This window comes from Artemia sp. Qi Xiang Cuo, chromosome 21, assembly GCF_049724085.1.
Source record: "Artemia sp. Qi Xiang Cuo chromosome 21, ASM4972408v1, whole genome shotgun sequence".
Classification (NCBI taxonomy): Eukaryota; Metazoa; Arthropoda; class Branchiopoda; order Anostraca; family Artemiidae; genus Artemia; species Artemia sp. Qi Xiang Cuo.
Window position 1 is genome coordinate 21,539,991 of NC_142814.1, and position 13,044 is coordinate 21,553,034.

The window sequence follows — 13,044 nt, forward strand, 5'->3', positions numbered from 1 at the left end:
CAGAAATATATCATAAAAAATCACAAATTCTTCTTACAAAATACAAATACTTCTTACAAATCAAAAACACATCTTAAGAAATCACATATTCTTCTTACAAAATAAAAATAATTCCTGAGAAACGAAAATATATCCTAAACAATCACAAACGGTTCTTACAAAATACAAAATAGATTCTGGAAAATCAGCAATTGTTCTTAATGATTGTTCTTAAAACATACTTGTTACAAAACCAAAAACACTTCTTACAAAGCAAAAATAATTGTTACGAAACAATTGTGGAATCGCAATTGTGGAATCATGGGTAGAAGCAGGGAATCTGGAACTGACGCAACCGGTGCCGGATTTGGAGCTGCTATCGGGGGGGGGGGGGAAATAGTTGAAGCTGGAGTCGGTTGATTCGGGGTGGATGCTATCAGAATCAGAGGTGGAGCCCTTGTAACCAAGGGTCAGAAGCAATGAAAGCGGAATTGGTTATCATCTTATTAAAAAAATGTAGAAATGTCTTCGGAATGATGAAGAGGTATCAGAGGGTTCCAAAAGGGACAATCGTGGTGTGGCACGGTAGCGTGAATTGACATGGTGTGTCACGGAGGGTCGGCTAACGAAAAACACAAACCATTTGATTTAAATCCTATTTATCATGACAATATCTTGGAAATGTCTTAGGAATGATAAGGGGTTACCGTGGGGCCAGTCTTAGTGTGACACGGTGTCGTGAATTGACATAGAGTATCACAGAGGGTTGACTTGCAAAAAACATAAATCAATGGAATTAATACAAGATTTTTAACAAGAAAATATCTGTGAATGTCTTAAGAATGATTAGGGGTTGCCAGGGGCCAGGCAAAGTGCCAGGGGGCTAGTAGTAGTGTAACACGGTGGCGTGAATTGACCAGGTGTATAATTGAGGGTTGGCTTGCGAAAATCATGAATCAATGGATTTCATGCATGATTTTTAAATGGAAAAAATCTGGGAAATGTCTCAGGAATGATGAGGGGTGCCAGGAGTGCCAGTAATAGTGTGTCACGGTGACTTGAATAGACATGGTGTATCACGGAGGGTTGGATTGCGAAAAACATGAATCAATGGATTTAAATCGTCAGTGACCTATATGATATAGGTCAAGATCAAGCAGTGACATTATAATTAGGACTGTTAGATATGTACAGGCAATTAGGCTGCGATAAAGGTAACAAGGAGAGGAGTAAGCAAAAGAGGCGTGAGAGTTGTCTACAAGAACAATGGTATCCACTGGGCTTGCCCCTTAAATTGCGGGTACAAGGTAAACAGCCTCCAACGCTTCCCTTACTTCTCTCGTTTAGTGAACTTGCTTCTAGCAATCAGTCAAACCTACATTGTTAAATACGGTCTCTGATTTTGGACTTGCTGCCTTAATGTTGTTGCATATCTACGATGGCCGGTAAGCTCATTTGGAATCCTGTACTAAACTTTTGTCACGTACAGTAAAAATTGCAAAAATCCATGATGAAGTTGCGAAGAGAGCAGCCCAGATCTTCCAAAAAAACACATTATGAAAGCAAAAGAGATATTATAAACTGAATTGAACTGTCTTGCTCGAATGTCTACAAATGCTGCTATGAGTAACAATGTTTTGGAAATGATAAAACTGTTACAGACTTGTGATGACGATAAGGTTGCTCTGCTACTTTCCTTATTTTTGAGCCAGAAGAAGTCCCCTGGATCCCAGGCGAAAGTTCAGTGGGTGTTACATGCAAGAATACGGAAATGTGTAACAAATTAGAGATTTTGATGGAAAAAAACTTCTCAAAAAGTAAGCCTATAATTGCTGAAATCATTTCTCAATATATCTTCAAACCATCCTATGCCGTGATTTTCAAAAATGTACCAAGTGACCTAACCAAACTGGAATCAAAAAAGTAGTTCCTAGAACAAGTAGGTAGTGACGTTAGCTAAAAAATTGTTGAGCTAAAATGCACCCGAGGTGACTGGAAAGTTATCACTGCATCCAAATATGATGCTCACGCAATAGACAATGCGCTTCGTATTTCTAACAGCACCATTGGTGCTAAGGCAAAAAGTCCTTCTCACTTTGGAACAATTAAACGTGTTCCAAACAATCTGACCTCTGATGACATCAAGTCTCTTGTGCCAAATAGTAGTGAAGCAAAGCAAAGTGGCTCTACCAGATATTTCAGGCTGAATTTGAAACAGATGAGGATTTATTACGAGTAATAAAGTTCCCATTAGTGATCAGTTTCGAACGATTCTCGATTTAAGTATTTTGTTTCTATCCCTTCGATGCTATAAAATCCAATCATAGGGATATATTTCATGTACATGGATAAACGAAATTTGTTGTTCCGTCTGTGGAGAAAAAGGTCACGGAAGTTCTAAAACAGTTCCTTGCCAGAAACCAATAAAATGTGCTCTTTGCAATTCAGACCACCACCCATGTTACAGTTACAAATGCTCTATTGCACAGAATCTGCTGAAAGGTAAATATAATTCAAAATGAGATTCAGATGCTGTATTTTGTCGTGGAACTTTAATGGAAAGGCTACCGATCGAGTCCCAATTCTTTCGTAGGTATTAGAGTCCCAAGACCTAGTTCTGATTCAGGAGCATTTACTGTCGGAAGACCGCCAAAGCCTGTCACCACTATTTACTAATGTTAGTCTCATCTTTCGTAGTGCAATTGTGAGACCGAGAGGCAGACCATCTGGCGGTCTCGCTATCCTATCCGGATTCCCTTATAAGCTATTGGCAGAGACTGATTACTTTATTGTCACTAGCTTGAAAATCATGTAGTAATTAATGTTTATCTGCCTACAAATTACAACAAAGAACAGTCTGATTCACGGTTTGTGTCTGCCTGCAAGCTTCTAGGCAGGTTTCTTAAAAAGTTGTCTCTAAACCAGTTATCATCAGTGGAGATTGTAATGTAGATATAATTAACACAATGTCTCCTCGATCACAATTTTTAGGGGCTGCATTCCTCCTGACTATTGTGTATGGCCCAAGAGTGACAACTTTTCATACACTGGGCCACTTTCCTCAACTTCTAACTTAGACCATGTTAAGGCTTCATTTAGCAGTCACGAGGTCAAAGTTTTAAAAGATGAATTCTATTCTGATCACCTTCCTATCTCTACTTACTTTTACTCCTCTCCGCCTATGGCTCAAAATAAAGAATCAAATTGATTTTCCTACTGAGATCGGAAAAATGTGTCAAGTGAGTCTTTCAGTAAAGTCTGTGACGACATACAGAGCAAAATCAAAGTGCCGTTCAATCTTTTATGCGATCCTTCTGTGCTGCCACAAGACCTTCTTCTTTCAAATAAGACGAAATCTTTCCTGTTTGTGTCACCAAGTGCTGTTCACTCTTTAATTCCGAAATTAAAGAAAAAATCTCCTCTGGTGTTGATTCCATTTCAGCTACGCACCTGCAACTTGCAGGTTCTTTATTCGAGTAACATTTAGCACCACTGTTTCAGATGATTCTTGCCCGTGGTGTAGTCCCTTTGCAATTTTTTGTCGGACAAATAACTCCCATTCTTAGAAAAAGGCAAAAAAGACGCTTCTCTGTGCAGTTTTAATCGTCCCATTACCGTTTCATGCACTACTTTCAAGCTCTTTGAGTCGTTTTTGATAAAAGACATTGAAGAAAATTGTTCCACCCATCCTTGTCAGTTTGGGTACCAGCGAGGCTTATGTTGAGAGAACGCTCTCGTTCTGTTTATAAGTGTGCTGAAGGATATTCAAGAACGAGGTGTGCACTCCCTGTTGTAAGGAGGCCTTTTTTGTGTAAATTTGGTAACCCAATTTCAGTAAAAGTTGAAATCCCCTTTGCTCCAACAGATCAGAAGTAAACCGACTATTTCAAATTAGCTTAAATGTGAAAACACCTTCTCTTTGTATACTCAGTCGTAAATCCTAAAAATAAATTTCTTTGTTTAAGCACCGAACGACCTTTGAACCCATAATAAATATTTGAAGACCCAATCTAGACCAGTTTTGTATAAAACAGACAGGAATGTCCTAAAGTGTTACAACATTTCAAGCTTTAGAATCAAGGCCTCGAAATACTTAAAAATAACTACTTTTTAACAAAAAGATTGGGGATTGAATAACAGGACTGGGAAAGGTCGCTAAGGGAATCAATTACCAAATTGAATAAAATGTACGAATCAGATACAAATCGGGGTAGTCTTGCCTCGGAACATAGGAACTGAGTAAGTGAAGTTCTTTTTAACTAGGAAAAAAAATTACCGCTAGCTTGTCTAAATTTTCTTTGAATATAATACTTAGATAAAGTAGTGAACTTCTGGAACATTTGTGTTGCTTGGTCCAACCCAAAGGATCCTATTTGAATTAAGTTAACAATTACATCTTTTGAGCTATGTTGGCCCAAACTTTAGTTAGAACGATAGTCCCCTTTCGAGAGTTGCCAATTGATTTATATAGGGTTTGAATCTTACTGATAGTTTCAGATAGCCCTGAGATCCTTTGTGATTAATTAAGAGACACATGATCTATTAAAAATTGATTTGAGGCGGAGAATTCCCGCGTAAATAACTTAAGATTCTTGTTATATTTTTATTCTATTTTGGTGATTGGTTTCACAGTCCCGTTTGTATATTTCACTTGTTAAGGCTCGAGCCGTCTAAATAAAAGACAGTATTTTAAAGGATAAAATAATCTAAAATTAATTTCTTCCCAGAAACTTAAACTTTTTGGAAAAATCTTCGAATAACCAAAGGTTTAGGAGGGAGAATAATTAGAATTTAAAACGTTGAGAAAGATCGTTTTGAGGAATAGGTTACCCTGAGCCTGCTTAGAGCAACACTCAGACTGAACTTCTAGTCCTAAGAGAAGGGCAATCTTACATTGTTGCAAGAGCTTTTGACTCTTGCATATTTTCACAGGTTTTTCTTGAGGCCCATTTGAAATGTACTGATGCTGCGATAATTACTTGTTTAAGATACAGGCATAGAAATCTGAAGGCTGGAATGAAAGATGGTAGTCAACTATTTCCGATTCTGAAAGTTGTGTGCCAAGGAGCTCTGAATTCTCCATTTTTTTTGAATAATTGTGTTACCGGTGCTCAGGATAATTTGAACTGTATGTTTATCTTCAATGGAGTTGATCACTCGTTAGTTACGTTTGCGGATGACTTACTGAACCTTTCCTACACTTTCCAGGGATGCTCTTCAACTTTTGAGCTTATCCAAGAAGAGTAAGAACCCATTGGTTTGAGCTTTCATACTGATAAAACAGTTTTTCTACTATTCAACTATAAAGGGAATAGAACTTCAATAAGCCTAATCGGCTTTGAGGTTCCTTTAGCTGGCAGCTTTACTTATCTGTGGATGCCTATTAGGGAGAACCTGAAAGAAACTGTAAACCTGGCAATGAAAAATTATGCTAGTAAGATCCGGGCTGCGTATGCCTCCCTAGCTTCAAGCGTGTAGTATATGAGTAGAGTTCACCGTTTTCAGTTACATAATAGTCTATCAGTTCCTAACTTACTTGCCCCTGCTCCTGTTTGGTCTTTTTTTAATTATGCTACATCCTGAAACACTGGGTGTGACATGATAATTGCAGTTCTGGGGGTAAAGCCCCGAGGACATACAACCAGATTTTTATAAAACTGAATATTCATTCTATACCTCAAAATTTTATAACTCAATTAACTAGCTGATAACAAATCTGAGTCTGCGACTACATACCTAAGGTTAATATTGAAAAATAGACTTGCAAAATCAAAATACGTCAGGTACATATTAAAAGGGACCCGTTAAATTTTTGTTAAGGATCCCCTAAGATCGGTGGATGACTTTACTAACGAAAACACATGTCCTTGAACGGGGTTGGTTTAGACAAACATTGGTTAGTGAAAATTTGTGAGGCTGCTGCTAAAATCTAAAGAGGATTAGTAATCTCTATAGCTGTTTTGATTCTAGGTCATTTAGAGAACTGTCCTTCACACTCACACATTCTTTAAATGAGAATGGGGTCAGTACTCTTAACTTATAATAATGTATGGAGCATGAGAGCCTAAAGCAGAGTACCAAGGAGAGCCTTGCTTCTTTCCAAGCCTCATTTTCATAGAAATGTAACACAACTTCAAATCAGTATCTTTTAGAACCATGTAGGGTTTGGCCTTGGAAATGGGGGTTTTGAGTCCGAAGTCCCCCTCGACGCTGAGTTAGAGTTCTACTACGACAACAATGATTGTCATGGATACCGAGGTGGAAGTGATGAATGTAAAACGTGTGGAAGATTATGAGAGAATCGGGATTTGGACTGAAGATAAACGACAATGAACACAGAAATAATTATGGCCCTAAAAGTAGTGGCGCTTGAGGAGAGTGGGAAAACTATCCTATACTGTAGTAATTTCTATTAACTTTTTTAATACACTTAAATCTATACGTCGTGGCAGTTGTCTGTAATGAAATTATCAGGAATTATCGCTAAGTTTAGTTTTGTTTGCTGTCAAGGAGAAGGAGAGGGGAGGTACAATACAAGAAAAAAAATTAGGGTAGATTATATATGCTATATCCACTAACGGATTTTTTTTTCCACCTACCCTTTCGATTTGTTCCATACCACCAGTGAGAGAAAAGCTTAACGGCTTTTGAGTCCATGATGTTCTCTTCGGGACAAAATCTGTTTGGCATTCAAAATCCCGCCTCGCAGATCCAGTTTGTGTAGAACTCTGAAAGTAAAGAAATTATTTCAACTTTAGTTTATACCAGTTCCACTACAACCAACATCAGTAGAGGTGACCCTAAAGCTCCGAACATGACCACGTGGTTTATGGTTTTCTCAGTGAGAATGAAAAAACAGGAATTTTCTCACTTGAAAAACCATGAATTTTCTCACTTTTATGTCTGTTTTCATTGATGGGTATGTGTGTTGTTCGATTTATTTGATGTTTTTCTCGGATGTCAACATCAAATTATGGATGTTTTATGGTTTTCTCAGTGAGAATGAAAAAACAGGAACTTTGTCACATTTATGGATGTCAAAATCAATTCATGTCTGTTATATGTTCTTCTCAGTGAGATTGAAAAAACAGGAATTTTCTCACATGGAAAACCATAAACCACGTGGTCTTGTCACGAGTAGCACCTGTGAACTTGATTTACATAATCGCTAGGGGAAATTATTAATTCACGAAGGGGAGAATTAAGAAACATTAAGGCTTCTTTAATCTTAGGTCTGAGGGATAAACGTTCTTTAGGTCAGATAGAAAAATTAATATTATATTTTTAAATAGGGCTTCATTGATCTTTAGTGTCAGGAATTATAATTGACATCACTTGTTATCTTGGAATTATGCGGGAGTCTAAAGAGATATAAATTCTATTTTTTAATACGGCTTCACGGAGCTTTAAGTCGGAGAGATAAATTGATATTCTAGCGAAACCCTAATAGTTTAGCTAGGAAAATTTATGAGATGAAGAGATTAACGTAGGAAAGGGTTTCCTAGAAATTTGAAATGCGTTAGCGCAGAGATGCCAAACAAAAGGAACACGCTGAAATTACGTCTAGGGTTTATTTGGGCGAAACCGTTTTATCCATTTTATGGGATTATTTCGGCGAAACAGTTAGAGACATTTTGAAAGAAGATTTAAGGAAAGGTTTTAGAAGTGAATTTGAGGGTGAAACTCTGTGGTCGTTATAATACACAAGTTCCATTTGAACAGTGTTGTGAGGTCCTCTACCCCAACCCCAAAGGGTTCCGAGCCCCCCCCCCCCCCCCGCAGGAAGCCCCCGGTACTCAAAGGTCCCCCAAGCTCCCATAGAGCCCCAACCCTCCAAACGCCCTCCTCAGACCCTCAAAGGCCCTCCTTTGGTCCTCAACGGGCCCCCCGGACCCCCAAAGGGCACCCCGGACCCCAAAGGCCCGCCCCCCGGTCCTCAAAGGTCCCCCGGTCCCCAAAGGCCCCCCAGGCTCCCAAAGGGCTCCCCAGACCCTCAAAGGCCCACCCCGGGGCCCCCAAAGGCACATCGAGCTCTCAAAAGACCACCGGGGTCCCAAAGACCGTCCCCCGGTCTCCAAAGGCCCCCCAGGCTCTCCACCAGCCCCCCGGACCCCCAAAGGCCCCCCACCGGTCCCCAAAGGTCCCCCAGGCTCCCAAAGGGCACCCCATCCTCCCCTCCCTCTCCTCCCCCCTCCTCACAACACCCCCCCTCCCCCTCCCCCCAATCCCTCTCCCCCTCCCCTCCACTCCCCCTCCCCTCACCCTCCCCTCCCCTCCCCCCTCCCCATTTTTTTAATATTTTTTGTGCATTGAGACACAGAAGGGCACCCTCCCCCAAGGGTCCCCCAAACACCCACCCCGGGCCCCCCAAAGAGTCCCCGCGCCATTTTTTTAATACTTTTTTATGGCTTTATTATATCTTTTCTGAAAAAGTTACATTAATAATGTCATTCCTAAACCCAATTTCCAACCACAAAGAGTCCCCTCCCCAATTCGTAAATACTTTCTTTAATTTTTTAACATGGTATATTTTTTTTTACTTTTTACGTATCTTAAAATGACAGGAAATATGCTTACGGCTCTACCAATCATACTCTGTGCTTGTGCATGGACACGACGCGGCTTTTCCACTGGTACTCTATGGCAGGTTATCGACACTACCGAGTTTATTGCATGCATTAAATCAGTATTTTTTACGCAGTGGAAGGATCAACACACAATTCATATCAGTAAAAAGTGAAGATGAATTATTCGACGAAAGTATGTGCACATGAAAAAATCATTGTCGTGTTGAACGCTGACAAGGAGAAATACCTGAACTATGAAACGAGTGCAAGTGGAGATCTTATTGGCAATGCATGCATACGTTGTCATGCCAGTGAGGAGTTAAATTCCTTTGGTGTACCCAAGAATTTCCATCATGTAAGTGGTGGATATGCGAGAGTAACATTACCAGAGAAAGTAGTAGTCAAAGAGAATGCCAACTTAAAAATAATAATTGATGAAGAGGGACAACTTCTAGCTAATGGTTCTGGTAGAATGTTAGCCGATGATAGATCTTATCGCAATTCTTCCGGTGTTAGCATTCGAATGAAAGCAAAAGGAAAAAGAAGACATACAAACAGTTGCATCAACATGGTAAATCATATCATGTCAATGTGCCAAAACTGCTATCTATGTAAAAATAATGTGACAATAGACAGTGAAATCGCAGGCAGAATAAAAAGGACATTAGCAGACAATATCATCAATGAATATAAAGATGAATTGACGGAAAGTGAAGCGCAAGTGTACTAATAATGTATAATAATGTATTTAACATATTTTTATATCAATATTCTACATGTCCTTATTTCATTAAAAATATCTTATGCATTATTTTGTTAAGTGTTCATTATTTTTAAGGTATGCTAGAACGTCAAACGTTCAGAATATCTATTAAAAAGGTAAGAGATGTAAGAAAAATAATTTTAGAGATAATGATACTACTAGCAGGCTCATTTTTTCATAGAAGATAGAAAAGTTAAAGTTCTCTTCTGAATTTTACCAAAGAACACAATTCAATTCTGATTTCACAGAGAAAATAAAAAGCTTACTCTTCACTTTTAAGTTCACCAAAACATAAAAAATTTAAAGTTCACTTCTAAATTTTTCCGTAGAAGATAGGAAAAGTTATACTATGATAGTGATTATTTTCCATGAAGATAAAAAGTTTCACTTTAATTCAAAATTTTCTTATATTCAATTCCAACCTTTCTCAAAGAGTCAAATTTATAGTTCTATTACAAATATTTTCCCGGACAAAGAAAAGTCCCTATACATAAAAAATTTAAAGTTCACTTATAAATTTTTCAGTAGAAGATAGGAAAAATTATACTGTGATTGTGATTATTTTCTATGAAGATAAAAAATTTCACTTTCATTCTAAATTTTCTTAAATTCAATTCCGACCATTCTCAATGAGATGAAAAAATTTAAAGTTCTGTTCCAAATATTTCCCCCGGAAGAAGAAAAGTTCAACTTCGATTCTGAATTTTCTCAATGAAAATGACATAAGTTATTGATCAATTATGTTTTCCCAAAATAATATACAATATTACACTTCAATTCAGATTTTTATCAAACAGATGAAAAAATTTAAAATACTATTCCAAATTTTTCATAGAAGATAGAAAAGTTCTTGTTCTCTTCTGAATTTTACCAAAGAACATAATTCATTTCTAATTTCTCCAGAGAAAATAAAAAGTTTCCATATCACTTTTAAGTTTACCAAGACATAAAAATTTAAAGTTCAATTCTAAATTTTTCCATAGAAGATAGGAAAATTTATACTATGATTGTGATTATTTTCCATGAAGATAAAAAGTTTCACTTTAATTCTAAATTTTCTTAAGTTCAATTCCGACCTATCTCAAAGAGATGAAAAAATTTGAAGTTCTGTTCCAAATATTTTCCCGGAAAAAGAAAAGTTCAAAAATTTTCTCAAAGAAGTGAAGCAAAGTTCAACTTAGATTCTGAATTTCCTCCATGAAATTGATATAAGTTATTGATCATTTCTATTTTCCCAAAATAATATAAAATCTTCCACTTCAGTTCATTATTTCACAAAGACATAAAGGAGTTTAGAGTTCAATTCTAAATTTTTCGGTGGAATCTAGAAAAAGTAATACCATACTTGTGATTATTTTCCCGGAAGATAAAAAGTTCTAGTTCAATTTAAAATTTTCTAAACGGAATGCAGAAAAATTCTAGTTCTCTTCTGAATTTTACCAAAGAACACAATTCAATTCTAATTTCTCCAGAGAAAATAAAAATATACCACTTCAGTTCAATATTTCACAATGACATAAAGAAATTTAAAGTTCAATTCTAAATTTTTCGGTGGAAGATAGAAAAAGTAATACCATACCTGTGAATATTTTCTCGAAGAGATGAAAAATTTAAAATACTGTTCCAAATTTTTCACAGAAGATAAAAAAGTTCAAGTTCTCTTCTGAATTTTACGAAAGAACACGATACAATTCTAATTTCTCCAGATAAAATAAAAATCTTTCACTTCAGTTATTTATTTAACAAGACATAAAGAAATTTAAAGATCAATTATAAAATTTTCTGTGGACGATGGAAAAAGTAATACCATACTTGTGAGTATTTTACCGGACGATAATAAGTTATAGTTCAATTTACAATTTTCTCAGCAAAGTGAAGAAATGTTCAAGTTCTTTTCTGAATTTTACTAAAGAACACGATTCAATTGTAATTTTACCAGAGAAAATAAAAATCTTCCACTTCAGTTCTTTATTTCACAAAGACATAAAGAAATTTAAAGTTCATTTCTAAATTTTTCGGTGTAAGATAGAAAAATTAATATCATACTTGTGAATATTTTCACGGAATATAAAAAGTTATAGTTCAATTTAAAATTTTATAAACGAAGTGAAGAAAATTTCAAGTTCTCTTCTGAACTTTACCAAAGAACACACTTCAATTCTAATTTCTCCAGAGAAAATAAAAATCTTCCACTTCAGTTTTAAGTTCCACAATGAAATAAATAAATTTAAAGTTCTATTCTAAATTTCTAGATGAAAGATAGAAAAAGTAACACTATGATTGTGATTATTTTCAATGAAGATCAAAAGTTTCACTTTATTTATAATTTTTCTTAAATTCAGTTCTGATTTTTCTCAAAGAGATGAAAAATTTAAAGTTCTGTTCCAAATTTTTCATAGAAGATAGAAAAAGTTATACATTAATTGTGAATATTCAACATGAAGATAAGGAACTCCACTTTAATTCAGAGCTTTCTCGAAGAAGTGCATAATGTTCAAGTTCTCTTCTGAATTTTATTAAAGAAGAGAAAAAAGTGAGCTCAATTCTGAATTTTACCAATTAAAATGAAAAAACCTTCCATTTCAGTTCATAATGTCTCAAAGACATAAAAAATTTAAAATTCACTTCTAATTTTTTCCGTAGAAGATAGAAAAAGTTATACTATGATAGTGATTATTTTCCAGTGAATATAAAAAGTTTCACTTTAATTCTAATTATCTTATATTCAGTTCCGATTTTTTGCAAAGAGATGAAAAATTTAAAGTTCAGTTCCAAATTTTTCATAGAAGATAGAAAAAGTTCTGCATTGATTTTGAATCTTCGACATGAAGATAAGGTGCATCACTTTAATTCTGAGTTTTCTTGAAGAAGTGCAAAATGTTCAAGTTCCCTTCTGAATTTTCTTAAAGAAGTGAAAAAAGTTAGCTCAATTCTGAATTTTACCAATGAAAATGATAAAACCTTACACTTCAGTTCATAATATCTCAAAGACATAAAAAATTTAAAGTTCAGTTCTAAATTTTTCTGTAGAAGATAGGAAAAGTTATATTATGATGGTGATTATTTTCCAGTGAAGATGAAAAGTTTCACTTTAATTCTAATTTTCTTAAATTCAGTTCCGATTTTTATTTCTCCATAGAAAATAAAAATATTCCACTTCAGTTTTAAGTTCCCCAAAGAAATAAAGAAATTTAAAGTTCTATTATAAATTTTTAGATAAAAGAAAGAAAAAGTAATAATATAATTGTGATTATTTTCCATGAAGATGAAAAGTTTTACTTTATTTATAATTTTTCTTAAATTTTGTTCTGATTTTTCTCAAATAAATAAAAAATTTAAAGTTATGTTCCAAATTTTTCATAGAAGATAGAAAAAGTTATACATTGATTGTGAATATTCAACATGAATATAAGGAACTCCACTTTAATTCAGAGTTTTCTCGAAGAAGTGCAAAATGTTCAAGTTCTCTTCTGAATTTTCTTAAAGAAGAGAAAAAAGTTAGCTTAATTCTGAATTTTACCCATGAAAATGAAAAAACCTTCCACTTCAGTTCAAAATTTCTCAAAGACATAAAAATTTAAATTTCAGTTCTAAACTTTTCTGTAGAAGATAGGAAAAGCTATACTATGATTGTGATTATTTTCCAGTGAAGATAAAAAGTTTCACTTTAATTCTAATTTTCTTAAATTCAGTTCCGATTTTTGCAAAGAGATGAAAAATTTAAATTGTTTAAGT

The 13,044-nt window shown here is 35.3% G+C and overlaps 1 protein-coding gene across 1 annotated transcript in view; it reads right to left on the reverse strand.

Annotated features, from left to right (window-relative positions):
* Positions 1–13,044, reverse strand: part of LOC148939339 (uncharacterized) — a 156,800-nt gene that overhangs the window by 132,296 nt on the left and 11,460 nt on the right. The window contains exon 2 of the mRNA XM_089106851.1: positions 6,579–6,707. Within this exon, the coding sequence (XP_088962977.1) occupies positions 6,579–6,707 (129 nt within the window). The remainder of the gene's footprint in view (positions 1–6,578; positions 6,708–13,044) is intronic.